Source organism: Lissotriton helveticus, chromosome 3_2, assembly GCF_964261635.1.
Source record: "Lissotriton helveticus chromosome 3_2, aLisHel1.1, whole genome shotgun sequence".
Lineage (NCBI taxonomy): Eukaryota > Metazoa > Chordata > Amphibia > Caudata > Salamandridae > Lissotriton > Lissotriton helveticus.
This window is the reverse complement of record NC_136062.1, coordinates 244,537,618-244,561,601: the sequence shown is the minus strand read 5'-3', so window position 1 is coordinate 244,561,601 and position 23,984 is coordinate 244,537,618. Positions and strand designations below refer to the sequence as shown.

The 23,984-nt window shown below is 44.5% G+C and overlaps 1 protein-coding gene across 2 annotated transcripts in view; it reads right to left on the bottom strand.

Annotated features, from left to right (window-relative positions):
• Window positions 1-23,984, bottom strand: part of FAM219B (family with sequence similarity 219 member B) — a 145,337-nt gene that overhangs the window by 20,821 nt on the left and 100,532 nt on the right. For both annotated transcript variants that reach the window (XM_078685120.1, XM_078685121.1), the window contains exons 3-5: window positions 17,442-17,532; window positions 15,535-15,612; window positions 14,194-14,242 (exon numbers count right to left, since the gene is read on the bottom strand). In XM_078685120.1, the coding sequence (XP_078541246.1) occupies window positions 14,194-14,242; window positions 15,535-15,612; window positions 17,442-17,532 (218 nt within the window). The remainder of the gene's footprint in view (window positions 1-14,193; window positions 14,243-15,534; window positions 15,613-17,441; window positions 17,533-23,984) is intronic.

Here is a 23,984-nt window from a genome sequence, read left to right as displayed (position 1 = left end):
ATATGAACGTCATGAATGAACCCCTAAGGAAAAGATGTTAATGCATAAGAAATTAGTTCTTGGAGAAATCAATATCCAAGCAAGGGGAAGTCCCTAACGGCTTAAGAGTCTGGTTTTCCAAGAACTCGTGACTTCGATGGAAGTAGCCATGCCTGTATTTGGGTAGCATGGACTATGCCTAAAAAAAGGACTGGATTTCTATACCTATATAAGGGTAATGTGTAGTATACCTATATAAGGGCATGAATCGGGAAATTCATACGGAATCTAAATCGATACACAACAAAATGGAGTGCATTTGTAGATGCACTGATGCCCGCTTCCTGAGACATTATACCAAGGTATCAGGTTAGATCATTCCACGGGGTCTGACAGAAGGGTACTCCAACCATGCTCTCGCTAGTGTAGGGATATTAGTGCTAGATAGCAGTAACATTAGGAACAATTTATAGTTGAATTGTTTGTTTTTCACCAATCTAATAATACTTATAACAATGATGCGTCTCATCTATTTAACAATCGTAGTTCATGTTTTATTTACAAGTGTTAGAACACTTGAGAAGAAAACAAGTTACTTACCTGTAACTGTAGTTCTCCAGTATTGGAAGCTTTCATAGATTCACATGCCTGAATAATTCCCTGTGGTAGAGACAGGAGTCTACGGTACATAAAAAATAAGTATGGGTAAATTTTGCGGATCTGCGGTCCGTGAATTCGCGTGAAATCGCAAAAAAATCCGCAAGTTCGTGGATTTTTTTGCGATTTGCACTGGAGTACTTTCTACTGGCTAATCCAGTAAGTGCTACCTCGTTGGGTAAATGTATAGTGCTTTTCTACACTACAGCTGCGTAAAGTGCCAGAAGAGTTGTCTCCAGTGACCATGTGTGTATTACTAACATCGCACCGAAGGGTGCAGGGGTCCCTTGAGTGAGTTGTCCATCATAGTGAGTAAATGGCGGGAAGACGGTGCACACCGCTAGTGTGTGGGCGGGGCCAAACAGGGTGTGTGGCTTCTATGCAAGTTTACATGCCTCTTGTGTGTATAAAAGGTCAGAGATCGCTCAGAGCAGCAGGTGAGGAGAAAGAAGCTCCTGGTCACACTGGCGTACTTGGAATAGAGAGTGGGTCAGGGGTAGCCACCGGTATCTCGAGAGGTATGAGGTACAGGATGCCTCTTTTTATAATCCTCAAGCATAAACTGCAGATCCTTTAGTAATGAAAATGGAACGCTCACCATCTCCTCCTGATACTCCTGGCGATAGTGTTGCTGGGGACGATCCTGATACCCCTCATATTCATCCTCAGAGTCATTGGCACTTTGCATGCAACTGCGACCGGCTACTGGCGTAGCCAAAAGGGCTGCCATCATTCCCCTTCTCCTCTGACTCTTCCTCCTCTAACAGGTGGGATGATACCAGAGGTGTCACTTTACTCAGAGAGGTAAGTTCCGGGGGAATTTTCCTCTTCCTGGATAATTCCTGTGTTCGAGGCATGTGGGCTGCTAAATTCATATCTTAGCATTAGATCGCCGCCTAGTGTTGGGCTCGGATGATCGCACATTGTTGTCCTGGAAGAGTCTTCGAAGTATCCTGAGATAGGTGGCTCCTCCCCTGGACTACAGTGCGCATGGGCATCGGCTCCATCCCCAGATTGTTTTTTTCCGCCATTGGGTTCGGATGTGGTCTCGACGTCTTACTGTCGGAACCAAGAAAAACTAACTTTTAGCGGCCAAAAGGCCTCGATTTTCTTGCGTCGGTATTGTCTGCGCACGGTCTCGAGTCTTCCGTCTCTTGGAGCCGGAATAAGCGGAGTTTTCTTCGCTCTCGGAACTTTGAGGCCTTCTCATCGCGACACGACTGCAAAACTTTTCGGACATGGAGCGGAGCCCGTTTAAGTACTGCCCGCTCTGTGGGTCTAAGTACCCACACATCGATCTACACCCCGTGTGTAACAAATGCCTTTCGCCTGACCACGACGACGGCAAGTGCAAGTTGTGTGCACAGTTCCGCTCAAAGAAGACTCTCAAGCTTCGGCGCGCGGTGCGCATGGAAGCTAAACAAGGGGCCCCGGATCCGGAGAACATCTTCGGCGACCAGGACGAAGAGGACCAGGGTCATCATCTCCAAATCTCCCCACCCGAGACGGAGGTCGAGGCGGATCCGGGAGACGACGACGACGGAGTCGCGGGTCAAGGCCTTGAATACGTCGACGAGGTAGGAGACGACGATGAGATTTATGGGGCCGCGGCAGACAGCTCGGGGGACGAGCTCTGCCCCGAAGGTTACGAGGATATCGACCGGGACACGGGATCGCCTGTCGGCCTTACCCAAGACCCGTTGCCGCAAGCCACAGCCCCGCCTTCGGGCCCGGCCACGGACTTACTTGCTGAGCAGACTGTTTCGAAACCGAAACCGAAACCATCGGGATCGACAACACCTAAAATGGCCGACCCGAAAACAAAACCGAAACTTAAGGACTCGAGTGTCCCTAAGATGGCTGCCGTGCCGGTGAAAACGACGGTGCCCGCTACCCCATCGACTCCGTCGACCTCCGGTCCGCAGAAGTCGAAGAAGTCCGTCGATTCCGATGCTGCAAAATCGAAACCGACGCCAGAGGAGGGGTCCTCCAAAAAAGATGGTCGGCACGGGTCAGCGGCTACGACGCCGTCCAAGCCCGCCAAAGTCGGCTCCAAGGAGGCTACGCAGGCACACGGAAAGAAGTCTGCGCCCCGAACACAGGAATCGGAGGCGGTGAAGACAGGGTCCGCGCCCAAAGTGCACGAGGCCCACAAGGACGTCGGATCCGAGGGAAAGATCAGACCATCCTCGTCAGCGCCGAAACAAACTGTGAGTGAGCCGTCCCTCATAGCCGAATCACTGCAAAGAATCAAGGAGAAGGCCTTTGCCCCGTCGGCTCCGATACCATCGCCGCAGCCGCAAAAGGACACTCCAGCGAAGCCTTCTGGGAAACTTCTCTTTATTTTGCCGCCGAAGGAGGCGCCGAAAGCATTTTCAACCAAATCGGCACCGAAACAGGTGATTTCTTCACCGACTGGCCCGCTTCCACGACGGGTACTCGAATCAGAGGACGATTCAGAGCGTTTCATCGACGCTGCCACAGGCAAACTGACCCTCTATAAGAGGAAAATCACTTCGGAGCCAGTGGACTCCTATGTCATCCCACTAAAGAAGAAGAGGGTGCCCCTTGACGCCTCAGGCCTCACGGAACCAATCCAGCCTCCTCCGAGACGGAGCCCTACTCCCTCCCCAGAACACTCTGCGGGTGAGGGGTATGATGAAGACGAGCAGTACAATTTTCCTATCAATGAACCTGATGCACAACCGGATTCATATGATGACACTGGTGACCAGTACACCCAGGGTGTGGGGCAGGACCCGCAGCTTTTTAATGCACGTGCATCCCCGACTGAGGATTCAGCAGGTTTTCATGCACTACTCGAAAGGGCGGCAGCCAATCATGATGTGGACATGCATGCCGACCCGGTTGAGGAAGACTTCCTTTTCGACACTTTTTCAGTCTCTGAAAGGACAGTAAAGACACTGCCTATGCTTAAAGGAGTCCTCAAGCATGCTGGGGACATATTTAAGGAGCCTACTAGAGCGAGAGTGGTCAACCCTCGCATTGAAAAAAAGTACAGACCTGCGCCTGCGGACCCCGCATACATCCGGGGACAATTGCCACTGGACTCTCTTGTGGTCGCCAATGCCAGGAAACGTGCCAACTCCCAGACAACGGGTGAAGCTCCTCCCCCGGATAAGGAGTCCAAAGTGCTAGAGGCAGGGGGCAAAAGAGTAGCTGCACAGGCATCAAACTTTTGGCGCATTGCCAATACACAAGCACTCTTAGCGCGTTACGATAGGGCGCACTACGACACCCTAGAACAGATTATACAACACCTGCCTCCACAGTTCCAAGAAGGCACCAAACTGCTTATTGAGGAAGGGAAGCTAATCTCAAACGCAGCCATCAAGTGTGCACTTGACGCAGCAGACACAGCTGCTAGAGCTATCAACACTAGCGTTATGCTGAGACGACAGGCGTGGCTCCGCATCTCAGGGTTTAAACCGGATATTCAGACAACCATTCTTAATCAGCCAGTCAATCCTGATAGTCTGTTTGGTCCAGATGTTGACACCACCCTAGAAAAAATAAAAAAAGACACAGAAACTGCTAAGTCCATGGGGGCCCTACAGTCACAACAGTTTCGTGGCAGCAATTTTCGTCGCTCAGGTGCACGTGGAGTCACCAGAGGACAAATGGGTCAACAATCCCAGTTCTCTAAAGGTGGGGCACAATCCTCGCTCACGAAACAGAACAAGGGAGGTTACAGAAATAACAGCAACAGAGGTCGCGGCAGAGGAAACAACAGCTCCCGCTCCTCTGCTCCAGCCAAACAGTGACTCTCTGTCACTGCCCCCCGACCACCTAACACCTGTCGGGGGGAGACTACAGCAGTTCCTGCCCGTCTGGAGAAACATCACCACAGACAGGTGGGTGCGACAACTAGTCCAGTATGGTTATTGCCTAGAGTTGAGGTCCACTCCACCCAACATCCCGCCAAGGCAAAGGCCTATGTCTGCAGAGCACTTGCTCTTATTGCAGCAGGAAGTAGTGGTGATGCTGCAAAAGGGAGCAATCGAGCTCGTGCCGGTGGGAGAGGAAGGCACAGGGGTTTATTCCCTGTACTTCCTTATTCCAAAGAAGGACGGATCTCTCAGACCCATTCTAGATCTACGTCCCCTCAACCTGTACATACTATCAGAACATTTCCACATGCTTACACTGCAACAGATTCTTCCATTGCTAAACCAGGGAGATTTCTTAGCAACCTTAGATCTCAAGGATGCTTATTTCCACATTCCACTACACCCGTCACACAGGAAATACCTCAGGTTCACTATTCAAGGCAGGCACTACCAGTTCAAGGTCCTACCCTTCGGAGTCACCACAGCCCCGAGGGTGTTCACCAAGTGTCTGGCGACAGTAGCGGCGCACCTCAGGAGGCAGAACATCCATGTCTACCCCTACCTAGACGACTGGCTCGTGCAAGCCAAGTCACAGCAACAGTGCGCCGCAGACATGTCGACTACAATTCACCTTCTTCACGATCTGGGTTTCTCCCTGAACTACCCAAAATCGCATCTTCAGCCGGCACATGTCCGGCAGTTCCTAGGTGCGACGATCAACACCCTGACGGCCATGGCTCAGCCAAACCAAGTCAGGATAGACAGCATGCAGGCTCTGATCCAAAGGTTCAGGCCACAATACTCGCTTCCAGCGAGAGTGTTCATGCAGTTGATAGGCATGATGGCCTCCTGCATCTTCATAGTCCCTCACGCACGGCTACATATGCGCCCGCTCCAGGAGTGCTTAGCGAATCAGTGGACACAGGCTCGTGGGCAATTGACAGACCTAGTGTTGGTTACCAGTCGGGCATACGACTCTCTGCATTGGTGGACTCCACACAACCTTTGCAAGGGCCGACTGTTCCAAGAGCCTGTGCCGCAGATTGTCCTGACAACGGACGCATCTCTCCAGGGATGGGGAGCTCATGTGCTCACTTACACAGTGCAGGGACTATGGACGACGCAGCAACAGAAGATGCACATCAACTATCTGGAACTGATGGCAATCTTCATGGCGCTCAAGTCCTTCATTGTACATCTGTGCAACAAAGTCGTGCTAGTCCGGACGGACAACATGACCGCGATGTACTACATTCAAAAGCAGGGAGGCACCCACTCGCCACAGCTGTCTCATCTGGCTCAGAGCATGTGGAAGTGGGCCATTCAGAGGAACATTTTCCTCATGGCGGAACACCTCCCAGGAAAGGACAATCAGATGGCGGATCTGCTCAGCAGGTACAGCCATCAAATGCACGAGTGGGAGTTACACCCATCTGTCCTCCACCCGTACTTCCAGCAGTGGGGTCATCCGGAAATAGACCTGTTTGCCACAAAAGAGAACGCAAAATGCCAACACTTTGCCGCCAGGTTCCCTCACCCACAGTCGCAGGGGAATGCGATATGGATGAACTGGTCAGGCAAATTTGCGTACGCTTTTCCGCCAGCCCCTCTAATACCGCTGGTCGCAAGAAAGCTAAGGCAGCACGAGATGACTCTCATCCTAGTTGCTCCAACGTGGGCGCGCCAGGCCTGGTACACCACGTTCCTCGAACTCTCAGTGGTGCCGCATCAAAGACTGCGCATCACGCCCAGTCTTTTGACGCAGAACCATGGAGAAATTCAGCATCCAGATCCGCAACAGCTCAACCTGGCGATCTGGCTCCTGAAGTCCTAGAGTTTGGATACCTTAACCTACCTCCGGAATGCATGAACATCATCAAGGAGGCGAGGAAACCAACTACTAGAGCATGCTATGCTGCAAAGTGGAAGCGTTTTGTCATTTACTGTACAGCCAATGACATCAACCCGCTAGATGCATCTATCCCCAACATCATCTGCTATCTGTTGCATCTTTACAAGTGCAATCTAGCGTACACTTCCATTCGGATACATCTATCCGCCATAGCGGCTTATCTCCAGAATAGGCAGCACCTCTCTGTCTTCAGAGTGCCCGCCATTAAAGCCTTCCTTGAAGGTCTGAAACGAGTCATTCCCCCAAGAACACCGCCAGCTCCGGTGTGGAACCTCAATGTCGTTCTCACCAGACTGATGGGACCACCATTTGAGCCACTGCACTCGTGTGAACTCCAGTTCCTTACGTGGAAAGTAGCTTTCCTTGTAGCTATTACGTCTCTGAGGCGTGTCAGTGAGCTGCAGGCGCTCACAATCCAAGAGCCATTCATTCAAATTCATCCAAATAGGGTAGTTCTACGCACTAACCCCAAATTCCTTCCGAAGGTGGTGTCACAGTTTCATCTAAACCAAACTATTGACTTACCAGCATTCTTTCAAAACCCGCAAACGGTGGCGGAAAGAATGCTCCATACCTTAGATGTACGGAGGGCGTTGATGTACTACATAGACAGAACACAACCCTTTAGAAAAACAAAACAACTCTTTGTTGCCTTCGCACCACAATACAAAGGCAACCCGATTTCCAAAGCAGGGATAGCCAGATGGATTGTTAGGTGCATCCAGATATGTTATCAAAAGGCCAAGCGCACTTTAACAATACCCCCCAGAGCGCACTCCACACGCAAACTGGGGGCGTCCATGGCTTTCCTAGGGAACATTCCTTTAGAGGATATTTGCAGAGCAGCCACGTGGGTTACACCACATACCTTTACAAAACACTACTGTGTTGATGTGCATTCCAAGCAGCAAGCTGCTGTAGGACAGGCTGTTCTGAAGACACTTTTTCAGGTTTCTGCAGCTGGCACGGGCAACCGCCGCTGATGGAGGGACTGCTATGTATTCTATGCTAAGATATGAATTTAGCAGCCCACATGCCTCGAACTGAATATGCTACTTACCAGTATGCATCTGTTCTTGGCATGTAGGGCTGCTAACATTCATATCGCCCGCCCTCCTCCCCGGTGCCTGTCGCAGCTGCAGATATACTATTGTATTTATTCATTAGCATGGACATCCTTTACACTTTTCACTCCATCTTCTGCCACAATGGCGAAAAACAATCTGGGGATGGAGCCGATGCCCATGCGCACTGTAGTCCAGGGGAGGAGCCACCTATCTCAGGATACTTCGAAGACTCTTCCAGGACAACAATGTGCGATCATCCGAGCCCAACACTAGGCGGCGATCTAATGCTAAGATATGAATGTTAGCAGCCCTACATGCCAAGAACAGATGCATACTGGTAAGTAGCATATTCATTTTCTGGGGGTTTTCCCTCATCGACGAGATCGCAGTCAAAACTATTGTCGTCGACGCTGCTGTTACTGTCGTCGACGATCCCGTTGTTGTGTTAGTCGACGATCCCGTCGACGAAGTGATCATAGCAGTTGTAACCGTCGTCGTCAAAGATCCCGGCGTCAACACTATCGTCGACGGTACCACCGTCGACGGAGATATAGCTTTAGAAGTAAGTTTTACCTCAGTTTTCGTCAACGACAACGCCATTTTCCTCGTCTACGCTCCTATCGACGATGCAGATTTTTCCAATTTTCCCTCAGGAGTTTAGAGGCCGGCTTCTTGAATGAATGTTTGACCTTAGGGGGTGATTTTGAGGGCTCTGAGCTTGTCCTCTTTGTATGTTTTACCCCTGAAGCATGACCCTTGCTCTCCTTTTCTTGGAGATTTAGAGGGACTGCGCCCAGAAGAACCTAGAGTGGTCTTTTTAAGGGTCTTCTCAGGTCCTCCCCCTGAGGTATGAGCCTGAGGAGATCTGCTTCTTTTCTGAGATCTCCTAGAAGTTGTAGACGCCTCATCACAGTCACTAGACAGGACTTCTTCCTGGCCTTTAGTTTTTGAAGCCATAGTAAAAGCCTTCCTTCACGATCCCTCAGTGTTTTATTTGAAAAGGTACGACATACCTTACAATCCTTTGCCTGATGGTCTGGATAAAGGCAGTAGATGCAATCCTTATGAGGGTCGTCTGTATAGAGCCTTTTCTTAGAACAGGTGTCACAGGCTCTAAATAAACCTTTTTTCTCCTCGTCAGCCATTCTCAGGAGTTGGTGAACAAGTAGGCAGTAATCAAAATTACCAAATCAGAAGAACAACTCTCAAATTTAATCCAGATTGAATAGAAACTGTAGAATTTGAGCAGAGCTCAAACGGTTCTTTCCTCAACCAACAACAGCGGCGGAAAGAGCTCTCCACTCGCTTGATGTCCAACGCTGTCTCAAATTCTATTTACAAATGACTAGACCCTTCCGCAAGTCTTCACAACTTTTTGTCGCCTTCAGCGCACCCAGGAAGGGCTTCCCTTTGTCAAAAAGAGTAATTGCCAGATGGATTTCCAGTACGATAGAGTATTGTCATCAGGCAGCTGGAAAGCCTCTGAATGCATGAGTTCATGCCCATTCGACAAGAGCAATGTCCACCTCCACTGCTTTGTTTGCGGGAGTAACGATCCAGGATATCTGCAGGGCAGTGACCGGGAAGAGTACACACACCTTCACCAGGCATTACTGCTTGGATGCAGCTGCAGAGAGAGATGTGGCGGTGGGAGAAGCAGTGCTGAGAAACCTTATCCAGTAACGGTGAACCCTCTTTTACATCCTTCCGTCCTTGTTTCTTTGTTACAGATGCACATTTTTTTTTTATTGTTATGTTTGGTAAAAGAGGTTACAATACTAATATGCAGAATTCCAAGTTCAATATGTATAGATAGATGATGTCTTATGTAACTATACTAGATCTGCATTTGGTAAAAAAAAAAAAAAAAGTGCGCTTTATTCTACTGCTCGCTATTCTGGTTCAGGCATGTGAATCTATGAAAGCTCCAATACTGGCGTAAGAAAACAAGTTACTTACCTGTAACTGTAGTTCTCCAGTATTTGAAGTTTTCATAGATTCACATGCAACCCACCCTCCTCCCCCGAGAGGCTCCCCTTGGATTTAGCACAAAAGGTGTTTATGGCACAAGTGCACGAAAATCTGAGGGGCACAAAGTTCTCACAGGAGTGTTCTGGAGGGTGAGAAGCTCTGATTGGTTCAGGGACAAGTTTAGTCTATTTTACATAAAAAAGGTTATGGGTTGCAAAAGGGAAATGGGCCTAGGCCTCTTTTCAGTTTGCTATACTACTAAGCATTGCTTTTTTATGTACTGGAGACTCCCGTCTCGACGACGGGGATTGATTCAGGCATGTGAATCTATGAAAGCTCCACCACTGGAGTAATGTATTATTGTTTCTGCTCATTTGTGAAACCTCAGGCATGCAAAAGAGACAAATGAAAGGGTTGGATCAGTTTCCAAGAATTCCTTGGGAATAAGAGTGGTCATGTTCGAGGTTACCAATAGCATCTATAACTCTGGAGATTTAGGAGTTTAGATGTGGTACTGTGAGATAGCCAAACCAAAATTTACTGAGGATATAAGAAGACTCCGTCCTTATATCATGAAGCTTTGTTGATCTAATACACAGTCCTCATAAATTTGTAGGAACCGTATAACAGTACTTTTAGTCAATTCAGTGAATGAGATAACTTCCGCTGAAGTGAAGCCTCCTGTTTTACAACTTCTGTACAATTATTTTCAAACCGGTTTAATTTCCCCCACATCCCCATTTGTACTCTTTGTCCCCTAGGGTTGCTACACTACAAGTCCTGATGTCTATATCAATGAAATATCTGTATGTGGTCAAAACTTTGACATACCTCATAGCCCGACGGTCTCAGTCTAGGTTTACAAATCTTTCTGTAAAGAGACAGTGTATCTCCCATTTGAGTTAATGCTACTCTCTCAGACACTGGCAAACATTACCAGTTTTGTGCTTCCACCCGTTTATGCTCACAACTGTCGGCACAGTTTTATTCACCAGAGAACTGTGCCATAGCCTCTACCCATGTAAGGCCTTTTACTTGGTAACATTGTTTTTGTATTGAACTGTGTATGTGATCAAATCTTGTATGTGATTTTTAAAAATTTTCTTGGTATCCTCTTAAGGATACCAAGTTATTTACAAGTTAAGTAATTTATTTACATGCGCCTGAATTACAATGCCCATTGTTTAGAAGATATTATTGACCATATGCAGGTCTGTTTAGATTTTTAGCAATTGCTAATGCTTATTTTTTCCTACTAATAGCCTGAATTATCCCAATTGTTTCCAGGACCAAACGAAGGGGGTGATGCACCAAAAATTAAATGAAAACGTTCATTTTATGGGTTTTAATGTTTTTTCCTACCAGATTAACCTCCAAATACAAGTCCCCAATTGCTCTGCGAATGGTCTTTTTCTTTATGTAACGAATACCATGTAAAGGGTAGAGAGGGAGATGTTTGGGGCAAATGTTCAGTCAATTGTCTTTCTTCAGGGCCAACTGAGGGAATAGGTGTTTCTCAAGGTGGCAATGTCCTGGATGGCAGCATTTGGGGGCTAAAGCAGGGCTGCTTACCAGCTCCTTTATTGTTGAACTTTCTTGCAAACAAAACCCCGCAGAAGGTTACTGGGGATGCACATAAGGCAGTTGATCTAGTTTCCATCATTCCGTCCATCAGGCGACCCAGTGCAAGCATACGATGGTTGGCCAACATCTAGCGAAAAACAAAATATAACCTACAAGATAAACAACGAGATACTAGAGTTGGTAGGATCTGCCGGCATCTAGCTCTCTCGAGACGGTGCTTAATTTGAGCCGGGGCTTTCCGGTGCTAAGCACCGGGCACTTAATTGGTTTCCGGTGCTCGGCACCGGCACTTAATTTTCAACACCATACCTAGAACAGTCTACCACATGGTGGAGTTGCTCATCTAATTTAGAGATTAGCGGAACAACGGTTGTTTAGGAATACAATATACATTAAAAGGGTGCCAATACCTGCCTCCCCAGCCATTCCTTTTACTTTGGTGACCTGGAATAATCTGAACTGTCGCATTTACATGCGAGAGAGATGGTTAGTAGTGGTTTTGGCAGAGATGACAAGGGCGATGGGTGGTGCAAGCTGCAGTGGCCCCGCGGTCAGAGCCCTGGCACTTAATATTTTACATATTAAGCACTGTCTAGAGATGGACAGCAAAAGTGAGCGTGGTCCTCCTAGCAGGGAAAGAACCGCCATCAAGAAGGCCAAGCAAACAGAAACAGGCGTACAGGAATAGCAGGCGACTAAGATTAGCATGCCAATGCGTTTCACTCGAAAGCCTGCAATATTAAAAGTGGACACGTGGTGGCAGCAGAATGCCATGCATGTGATATTCGTGGTGTTGAAATAACCGAGATCCTTCACTGCCAGCTTAAATTGGCAAGTGAAATAATGCAGTCTATGGAACGGGAACAATTGGCCCGAGCAGCTCCATAAAGCAAAACAGACAAACATCGGTGGATGGGGGAACAAATCAGTCTCATATTGGGCAGAACAATGGAGCAACAGAAGCATGACCAGTCTAGTGGAAAGAAGATTCTTAAAATAACACCTACTGCCTCTGAAAAGCACACTGGGTGCCAGCTCTGTGCACTCCTCGTGACTGGAGGCTGTCTGGCTGGGCATCGAGGCCGGATGGACGGGAGGACAAAAGGTGGGCAGGGAAGAGTGGGTGGAGACGTGAGTGTGTAGGGTGGCAGAGGGGAATCCCTGAGTATCCTACTGAGAATGAGAGGAATGTGACACGGTGGAGGACTGAAGTATCGAGGGCCTGAGGGAAAGACAAGCTGTGGAGCGTATAAAGTAAATTAGCAGGCTTTCATCGCACAGTATGCACCACATGTCCATATGAAGGTTCAGAGGAGGGCCTCATTGAGGAGAGAGAAGCACCTTATAGGGGTGTAAGGTCAGCAAGGACCCATGAGGGGCAGGGGATATTGGCGAGCTGAAAGGAACATGGTGGACAGTGACATTATCTAAGCGGGGACGCAGGCTGTCACTGGGGGCAGTGTTTGGACACGATATTGTTTAAATAGCCCTAATTGTACCCCACTCATGCCTTGAAAACTCACCACAGACGAAAGCTGCAGACCTTCTTTAGTATGTTTAAAGTGCACACCAGATGCACAGCCACAGGAGGGCAGTGTGTGTGCTACTCATATAGGCCAAACCCAGAACATACTACTTACAAATAAAAAACGCCGCCTACAGCTGAAGGCACTGTGTTAAGTCATGGAATCTCCATACACACACCAAGGTTGTATGTCATTACAACGCGGGCTTTTACCCCGCATGCCATTACAACGCGGGGATTACAACGAAAGTCGTTACGACTTTTGCTGGAGGGCGCTGGATAGTGGAATAGTTTCATTTTCTGTTCCAACTCCAGCCCACGTTGACAGTAGGGAAGGTGTTGGATAGAAAATTAAACTATTCCCTATCCAACAGCGCCCTCCAGCGAAAGTCGTTGTAACGACTTTCGTTGTAATCCCCGCGTTGTAATGGTAGTGCGGGGTAAATCCTGCGTTATAATGGCTGTTCTCCCACACCAAGCATCAAAGCCAAAGGTGGCAGGTCCGGTTTGGTGCATTGGGGTCTCATTCAGATGATATATTTTGAATGATTGTTAAAAAAAAATGTAAAAAGAAATTAAAGCACCAAGGTTAAAATAGACGGCTTACCAAAAGAACTGTACTACATCGGTATAAAACTAAATAAAAAAACACTTTTGTTGGAGTGGCATTATGTTTAAATAACAAACCCCATGCATGTACCAACGAAAGACGTAGAACCATAAACCCTCCGACTCCACTGCTCATGAACCGCGTGACATGGCTGATAAAGGAACTTGTGTCATCATCTAGGGCTTCCATCTTCCTTACTGAAACACTTTCAGTTCATAAGGGCTCTAAAAGGCTCAGACATCACAAATGTAGAGTGTAAGCAGGTGCTGGCATGTCAAAAACATGATCTCAGAGAGTCCTAATATGTGGGTGACATTAAAAAAAACCATAGCAATTCAATCACGATTTAATGCATCTCGACTACATGACAAGGGGAAGATGGAGGACGAAATGTATGTGAAAAATAAAAAGCCATGGGGAAGTTCATGGAGAGAGCAGGAGTACCTATAGACAGCAAATGGCGCGCACACACACATACACCGAATGTGAGCAATTTCAGCATCAACACGTGTCAAATAATCGAGAAAAGGGAGTCTTTTTATAGAGAAACAAAAGTTCAAATACATAGTGAAAACATGCAAAAATATGAGTAAATAGAGTGTTCGATCAATTGAATCATACAATGGTAATGGATAAAATAACATTGACAAGAATGTAGTACCGTTCATGAGAAGTGTTTGTATTTAAATGAAAAATAGTACAATTATTTGCAAAAAAATAATAAAGAACAGAATGATAGAAGAGGAAGTAGAGAGAAGGAAGAGATAAAATGTGTAGATCAAGAATAGTATCCATTCACTTACAATTTTCCATCACAGTTGTAGTAACATGACTTTCCTAAGATCGCAGAGGCTTTTTGATAGACAGTTAACCTAAACTTTTTTTTTTGTGAAACAAACCTAAATTCATTTTATTTAAAGAACATCAAGGTGATGATCTATTTTTCAGTCAATGTTTAAGTTCTGCGTATATGGACGGCACTACCACAAAAGCAAATCTAATGTGAAGCATACAACCATAGCAACTTCTTGACTTACTTCTGCGGAGGAGTAACCAGAGGAACACCTGGATTCCAGCTCTGCATCACTACAAGAGGAAACACAATAAGTAAAGTCAAACCATATCCATTACACTCTTTGACCCTCTTAATCCTACAACGACCCAAAACCAGTCTGGAGAAGCAGGTCTCTGTACGCGAGGCGGGGTGCAGATCTGCATACCGGGGGCACAGAAGAACGTGAAAGATTCATATTCAAAGTTAGAGAACTGAAAGGCAACCTTCTAAGTACTGGATGACCAATTCACAAAAAAGGTATTCAAACTAAATGTATGGGTGTGGGTGCAAGCAGTATATCCGCTGGTCCAATATCGCCAATACCCCAGAAAGATCAAAGTGGTGCCATGAGGTGGAGCGCTAACTGCCAGCAATGTTATTCATAAAGTCAATTCGCAAAGGGAACCCCGGGAAGTGCAGCAGAAACTTTAGAGTCAAAACAACAGCACAAATATGCAGCCTCTACTAACCATGGCAGTGCATTTGCTTACAGCGTTCTCCAAAAATCGATGCTTAATCTCTAGGGGAAGCGGTAACAAGTGATAGTTTTGAAGTAATTAAACATTCCTTATCCTACTAATAGCACATCTCTAAAAAATCCTATTCAGACTTCAGTCTGCGAACATAACCTCAGAACCGTTTGTAATGTCATCCCCAGACTACTGTAGATGCTCCAAAGTCATATCAGTGGCAGGCTGTGCTCAGATAACACTAAGAACATTAACAGCACCTAACAGGGCAACAAGGATACTTGGACAAATGGAAAAAGCATCAGACACTCTGAACCCTGCAGTGAGAGCCTCATGGGGTCGAATTTGAGCAAACACACTGTAAAGGAGGGCGGTAAGTGTGCTCTGAGCAACTGAAGCAATATCACTGGGAATGGAATGGTAGTGTAGGGTTGATTGTGTCTACGTACTGGAACTGCAATCGTGGAAGCCTATGAGGCAAGCTAAGGGTACAAACCTAGTGCCTTCACTGAAACATTCCCAAAGCATCTCTGCACTGCACCAGCAAATATAGGACAAAGTGACAAACTGCACCTTTCCTTGTATTATAGATTATACTAGAAAGTTCAGGAAAGCGTCAGGGCACGCTGAGGATTTGTAATCCTTCAATTTTGCATTATAAGAACAGTTTCTAAACTTTTTCTTGTTCTTCTAAACCGCTTAACGTGACATAATGTAACATCACCATGTCTCATAACTTCCCTTTTTATTTTTTTCAGGTATAGCCCCATAAAAGCACATTTTGGCGACTAGTGAAACCCTGATTTAGTAAATGCAATGGGAATGCCTAGATATATCGAAAATGGAGTCCTCACCTGTCTGAATCAAGCGAGACCAAGGTTTCATCCAGTGATTGGCTGAGGGCTGCGTACCCCTTATTGAACTTCACTGACCTAGAATGAGTAAGAATCAAATATTACGAGTCCACCAAATCCAAAAGTGAATATCCGGTATTCATTGAGAAATCGAGAACAAACATTTCAGATGACAAAGAGCAGTACAGCACAAACATACACTGGGTGAAAAATCTCCAATTTCTGTAAGTAAAGGACCTGTAAGTGGGTGGCTTTAGTAACTAACTGACTACTGCATAGGTAGGTTTCCCCTTTTTTCATGCTTCTAAGAACTATGTTATTTCAAATGTGTAAAAGGGTGGATAGAGTAGTCAGTCACATCATGGTGGATATTTTTATGCAGGACACTGGCCATATTCAATTTCAACTATTTATGAGGTCCACAGTTTTACAACCAGGGTCTGCAGAGGGGCTTGGAAACTAGTAGGATACTAGCTTCGACAAGCAGCCATATCCTAAAACTCCAAGAAATTAATTCACTTGGAGTTAGTGGCTAGTACCAAAAACTAATTTTGTAAAACAGGGAACCCCTATAAATTATTAAGTTTGCTAATCATAGGGACAAACTATGGTTTTTAGAGAAAGGACATTCAAGCAAACAAATATGTATATATCCAGCCCTTAGTTTTGGTTTTAGATATTCAACACTTAAAACAGCGACATCTTGTTAACCACAGAAAAAATAATTTATGTATAACCACACTTGACACAAAATTATTTTTGGGCAATATATACCTCGTTATCTTTGTTATATTTGATTTCCTTTTTTTCCTTATTTGAAATATTTTTTTTTTTGGTTATTTTTTCAATACATTTGTATTTATAAAAACTTTTGATGTATTTTTCACAGATCAATACATATAAAACAATATACAAACATGTGCAAAATATGTACATCACAAACAAAAAAGACAGAAAAAATAGTGTACTACGAATTATTCAGTCGATGTATAATTGAGATAGGCAAAAGCGGAAGAATGGAACTACGCGCGTTTCGGCCTGTGGCCTTCGTCAGGTGACCGTCATTCGCATTTGACAAACCATTGTGACACATAAATCATTTGTGAGATTTATTACAGTATGGATTCTTGTGGAATTTTCATTTATATAGAAGGTGGTAGAAAATCATGAATCTGTTTTTTTAAAAATTAGTCTTATTTAGGGCTGTTTATGTATTACAGTGTATCCAATTGATGGTGATACATAATGGTTGCTTTATACTGGACGCTGCGTGGCGTTATAGTTGGCCCATCTATTCTCTGTGATTTAAGATGGATTAAGGCAAGGGTTGGACCGATTTCATCTGGGAGGTATATATTATTTATCTGAAAACATGGACTTATCCGGAATAGTGGCCAGCTAGTTTCTTAAACATGAGCTTCAAAATATTCTTGTTTATACAGCGAAGTCTCATCAATGTTGGTGGTCTGGTGTGGCGCCTGCCTCGACGTCAGTAGTTTAGATGCAGGACCAAAAACTACACTCATGGTCCAAACATGAATGCATTACTCAAAGAAAAACAGAACCCTAATAGCTTGTCTATAACTTAATGGCCATGTAGCAGGTGGTCAGCCTACGATCTTCGTGTGAAGAAAGTCCAAGTTCAGTTTCCAGGACAGGAGTGTACCAGAAGTCTGGTCAGTAGCCGGATACAGAGCCCCCAACTGAAAAGTCACGATTCAAGGACCTTCATTCCGAGAGGTCTCTACCACTGAATGAGGAAGCTCGGCCTCTGTACAGAGTCCAGTCTAGGAAGGAGGATTGATCTGTGGACGCGACTCATTTAGATGGACTGTATAACAAGTGGGTGAAGCAAAGCATTGGAGAAATGAAGCAGGAAGTTTGTAAAAAAAAAATCCTCATTGAACCTTTTTGACGGCTGTTGTGGTTGATGGAGAACAGCTCCTCCCATCATGCCTTTTTTCCTTAGTGCAGCTCGTGCCAACTCCCGATGCCGTTCTGAAAAAAAAAAGGATTTTATTAGAATGAGCTTAAAAACAATCTGGATATGGCCCAATGGCTTGCCTAGATCAGAAATCATCCCAGTCTTTTAAACATAAAACAGCATAAGTAAGCATTACCATCCCATGTATAGCATGATGCCCCCGCTCACTCAGAACCACAGTGCCACACCACTCACTTGCCACCCACAGATACCGCTCCCATTTAACCAATATACAAACTGCGACCACCTGGCAACCTCAATGATGGACGGATACGGTGGTGGTGATGGTTTTGCTTATAAATGATGATGAACGCTGCTGCCCAGTCACTCATTAACAAGTTCAAGCCAGGAGAAGATCACAAATGCTATCCTGGTTCTGGTGGAATATGCAGAGACAGAAAATGCAGTAAGATATATCATTTGGAATCCATATCCAACAATGGCTTCTGAGAATGATTTTTCTGTGCTAAGCCATCATAGGTTATGGAAAGTAGATTTAAAGAACGCAAATCCCTGAATCCGTCCAAAGAACAGCTAAGAGCCCATCTGAGATTTATGTTGACTTTAGGACTCAGAAGGGGTAAGTCCCCAGAATCAACTTGTCCTGGTGGAAAAACCACGTATGGACCAGTGGCACACAGGGCTTACAGTTCACCTCTAATTATCATCATGAAAACAGGTCTAGGTCTTTAAACCTGTAAGTGCAAACGGTTTGTGCATCCGTGACAACATGTCTCACTTGCTTACAGGCTTTCTTGACAGAGGGAACAAATGCAGCTGGCCAACCAGCTGTTGCTAGATGGCCTTGAAGAGGGAAAATAGTCCCTAGTGGTAAGCTTGCACACTCCAGTGGCTGATCAGTGGGTCTTACAGGTAGCCACTTGTATAACTAACTCGGCTTGGTGTTGGGAGAAAGAGGATGCAAGGAGCACTGCAAACTACTCAATTTCACAATCGCTTCTTATTGGTTTGTAGTGTGCAGGTTTATTCCTGTTCCGTCATGTTTCAAGCATCGAATTGCTTAGTAGCCACATTGGCACGGGAGACGCAGGACGAATGAGATAATTATCATAAACAGGTTTTGCTGCTGCAAGATATTATTGCTTGCAGTACTGAATGTCTATTCTGCTTCACCTGCACAACGAAGAATGCAAGGGATACGGTGCAGCACGGGAGGTTACATTCAGGGTAAGAGAACATTTGATTGGAGTACTGAAACTGATGCTGCACGTGTCTTTGGTGGTAGTGTATTGCTGGGACTTTAAAAACACATCTAGTATTCCTTCCTGTATTAAGCGAGTTCAGTTTGCCCAGTCCACCGCCACCACCACTATCCCCAGACAAAATGTACAGTAGTTTGAAAACTTTAAACTTAAATAAAACGGTTATATTAAAAGTAATTATAGAGCTAGTTAATGCATATTTATATTGAGACAGGGTTAATACCACTGAATATTCAAGTTAGGATTCCATAACAACCAAAGGCTGTATGTACTTTTAACACAATCTCGGTCTCTTAATTTGGTCCAAGAAGCACCGATATAACTGATAAATATGGAACATCTACTTAATTTATAAATCCAGAAATCCTTTTAGGTTCAATCTGATACATTCATAAACACTGAACATATATGTGTGTAGGATCCTGGTACATTTTCACCCTAAATGATAATCTTTCTATATATAAAACAATAAACAAGGCCCAATTACAGAAAAGTTATTATTGTTAATACAATATAAAGAAGGCTTATATATAAAAGTTATGACGTGTGTTGGGTTCTCACCTGGAATGTATGCCTCTAGCTTGGAATGTTATACATCAAAGTGGAGTTTATAGTGTTGTGATTTGAAAGGTCAGTTGCTGTGAACCTGCTACCCTGCCAGTCATGAATGAAGGAGCTCTAATAAAAAGGAAGATACTTACATTTTGGTATTTGAGCATCCTTCCGCCGGTGAGGGGTTGACTGGCAGGAACGCCTCAGAAGAGGAAAACTTCACCAGATACCTTCCTCTGCACTGCACGCTGAGAGCCCTGCCAGTCAACTCGCCAACTGCCGGCCATCCTTCCATGGACTGGGAACAGTGGGAGGAAGGTTTTGAGTCATACATCGATGCTATTAAAGGGGATGATTTTACAAGCAAAAAGAAATCTGCGTTATCAAAACATTGTTTGGGTCCAGAAGGTAGGAAAATATTAAAGCATCTTCCACACCAGTCTGTTTCATTGTGGAAAGGGATGTGGAAGATGAATATGTTGTGTATCAACACTGAAAATGTTAGAAGCGAGGCTTAAACCCCATAAATATGTAACTACAGAAAGGCATAAGTTCTGCAGACAACTCAATGACCTGGGTAGTCTTTGGAGAGATATGTTGGTGCTCTTAGAACTTTAGCGTCAACAAGTATAGAGACTTTGAAGGCGAATTGATCAGAAATGAAGTAGCGGAGCATACTAAATATAAAAAGGTTCAGGAGGTTTAACTGGCCACTTCTTATTCAACTTTGAATTGGCTGCAGTCATTGAAAGCACTGCATCTTACATGGAGCAAATGTCTGTATCTCAACCAACTAAAGAAGTAGTAGCTGAGTTGTGGAACCAAGTACAGTAGGAAGAGCAAAGTCAAATCTAAGAATGTAAGGTGTTACAGGTGTGGGAGCAGCAATCATTTAGGAAATGCAACTTTCTGTCCTGCTGTTGGCTAATTGTATGCAAATCGTAAGGAAAAAGGGACACTTTGGCAAATCCACAGAAAAGGAAAACGAAAATGAAAAAAGACAAAGTAATCAGTGCTGTAAATGATTCTATGTCTTCAGAATTAAGTGAAGAGAGCGTTATTTTGTATGTTGAAAAACAAGTTCAGAATATTGACAATCAGTAATGTATTGTTCGCAGATATTTCCAAGAAAGGTTTGTTGGCCTTTTGGTAACTAATTGGGACAACACAAGAAAGCATTTTTAGTCATTGGCTGCCCTGTCTTGCCCCTGGAGTCAGAATCCGAGAACTTCAAGACCTACATGGACACATGCTAGGATTAATTCCCATATCAGAGAGGTGAAATTATTTCTGTTGGAGAGAAACAAACTGAGAAATTAAATACACCTTGAAATCAAATAGGATTTTGGGAGAGAAAAGAAGAAGTGCAAAGTTAAATAAGCCCAGGCAATCATACATGACCTTAGTGCAGCAACGAATTAAGGATGTGCAGTTAATTACGTTGTATTCTTTTGACCAGTACTGTGGATCACATTTATGATGAATTTGAATAAAGGAACCATTGTTTGAAAAACGTAATAGGCTTTAAATCCATGGAGGAAAGGATATTTTTATATGAGGTGAACAATTATTCAGTTTATCGTTATTCTTGAGCCTAATCATTTGTAACCCTCAAAACCTTTCAGAGGCAAAAAAAAAATCTTAAGAGGTCTTTTAATGCACAATGGCAGCATCTAAATGAACATAGCAGAAGACCTGTAAGGAAAGGCAATACCACCACAGTGGCTGAGACAGATGCAATCTTCCATGGTACTACACGTTCAATCCTTCACAACTGAATATTTGAGGTATTTTGTGAAGATATATTGCCTTATTCATATATTACTAAATCAGCATGTGAGAAAGTGTCAGAGTTACACTTAGTACTGAGACACTCGAGAGCAGAAACCTACCTTTGTATCTGAACAGAATTCTTAACTTTAACACCAACCATCCAGGGGCCTTTAAAGGAACCTTCAGAGTTCTAGTAAACACCCGAACACTGGCATATTGCAGTGTTGTGGATCTTTCCCTAAATGAAGTTCCACTGTGATTTTACTCAAAATGAAATTATACAATAGGCTGCTATAGGCATACCAAACAAAAGTAAGTCTGAAAAGATGAAGAAAGATCTTCTATATACAACTTCTTTCACAGACCAAATTCTTTGGACTGTCCAACAATGCACAGAGGAATGCCTGCATAGCTCTACTGCTGAAGCCAGTCGTCAAACTTTCAAATGTTCTGCATTTCTATGCAGACATTCAATGAGGGACTGCAAAAAGCTCTTACGAGCACCTTCCTGATACCTACAAAGTGGCACAACAGCATTGCCCATCTCAAAGCTATGCCTCAGCAACAAATATAACAAGACAAAGTCAAAAGTTGACAGCTTTATTTGTCTGAAAGTCAACCATAAAAGTGCACAAATACATACAAGGATAAAATTAGTCAAATGACCACTTTACACATAAAACGTAAAAAATCAGGAGTAAAAACAGATGATTTAAAAAGTAAAAAACACGATTAATCAAAGTGCTCCTAGAACGTACTGCTGCTCGAAGAAACGGACTTCCACAGTAGCAAATTTCATTATGAGACAATTCTTGTAGAAAGCAGAAAGCCTGGAAACATCTGCAAACATTTCTAAGCCTCATAAGGAGGTACTACAATCCTTCTAGTATAAAATGTATAATAGTCTGGAGAGAAAAAAAATGAACCATTGATTGTTTAGACAGATTGTTACAAGCACATATTCGGAGTCAAGTTTGTGCTGGTACCCAAGCTGAAAACATGAATATTTCATTGTACCAGTTCTAAAGCGAAATTATAGGGAGCACTCCCAGCTCCCACTAATATTCCACAAATAACTGGTAGAAAAGACCCCAGGGTTAAGGTCCAAATAACTCACAACATTTGGTTTCCGGGCTTTCACGCTTAGCTCTAAGCTTGTAAGTGCTCGATCAATAAAGCTTGTGCTTGCTTCCTGACTAGGGCAGCGCATGAGACTATATCAGAAAATATCCATTAGTCCAATCCTTTCCAATGTCTTTTTCACGTACGCCAACCAAGGAATGGAAAGGCCGTTGTCACAGGCCAGACAGTCGGAGATTATACTCCTTGTGAGTGGGACTCCTACTGTGTTCATAATAGATAGCCACAGAAGCTGTGGGACGAGTGCGAATTCAATCGCTCAAATAAGTTAGGTCCAACTCCTTTTGGCAGATAAAATGGGGAGTCAATATGGGAAATGTAAGGATTCAATGGCAGAAACGATTTTTTTCCCTTTGAAATGTCTTTGGGTCACTAATGCCCCAATTTTGAAGCCCCATAGGCTTCTATGGGTACTTATTGGGCGGAATATATTTGTAACAACGGTGTAAGCACCCTTCTGCCCAGCGGAGATGGTAAACGGAGGAGCGAGTCAATGGCTCTTGACAATTTCGCCCTACTCTTTGCGATGTGGGAAGCCCATGAACTAGTGGAACTAAAAGTGACCCCAGGTAAGAGAAGGTACTGGTAGTCAGTAAAGTGTTCGTACCAACTGCGATAAGTAAAAATCATGTGTGCTTTGGATCCCATGACTTTGTAAAGGATTTAGCAAAGTTGGGCGATGAAGCACACAAATGAATGAACCAGGGAGCGCAGAGCTTTAGGTGTGCGCGCGATTGACACAGCGTCATCCTTGTAGAATAGTGAAGGAAGGGGGTGGGGAAGCTATTGAACATTGGTACATTGGGCGCACTTGGTGAGCGAAGGTTATTGATGTACAGGATACATAACAATGGAGAAAGGATGCACCCTTGGCGCACCCCTAGTCCTCTGCTAAATTCATCTGACACTTCTCCATTATTACAAAACCTAACTCGTGCTTTTGTGTCTCAATGCAAAGATCATCTAGAGTGTACAAGTGTTGGGTCCAATCCCAATTCAATAAAGAGTTGCCACAGCTTTGATCAGTTAACTTAGTCGAGGGCCATCGACAAATCCATGAAAGCAAGGCATAAGGCAGACTTTTTTGCGACGGTATATTTCTCAATAATTAAATGTAAGTTGAGGCACTGTTTTACCGGTCCTATGCCACTACGAAAGCCAAACGTGCAGGCATTCAAAATGTTGTTATTGCTAACCCATTTTATAATTCTATTATACAAGATTCTGCCAAAAAGTTTGGTGGGAATGTCAATCAACGAGCTGGGACGGTAACATTTAGGTTCAGAGCGGCTCCCCTTCATGAAAATTAGGACTACAGTTGAAATAACCCAGGAGGTTGGAATCGTGGAGTGACTCCAGCTGTTATAAACGTTTGTCAGAGGTGGGGCCCAAAGATTCACATTGCACATGAAATCAATGGGGCTTTATCCCCAATACTCTCCTGGATAGCAATCGTGACTTCCTGCTGGGAGACAGATAAAACAAGCATTGGCATTGCCAATAGGTCTCGCTTGTGGGACCTTATAAGTATTTAGTTATGCAGCACAATATCCTTAGTGCAACAACATCAACTGTTGCATGCCTAAACACTTATAAGGTACAAGGTTTAGCTGTGCAACAGCTGATGTTGTTGCACCAAGGATATTGTGCTGCAAAACTAAATACTTATAAGGTCCCACAAGCGAGACCTATTGGCTATGCCAATGCTCGTTTTGTATTTCAATGCAACTAGATCGCTCGCCTTCCTGCCCACGCCTACAAGAGAGCCTTCGAGACCA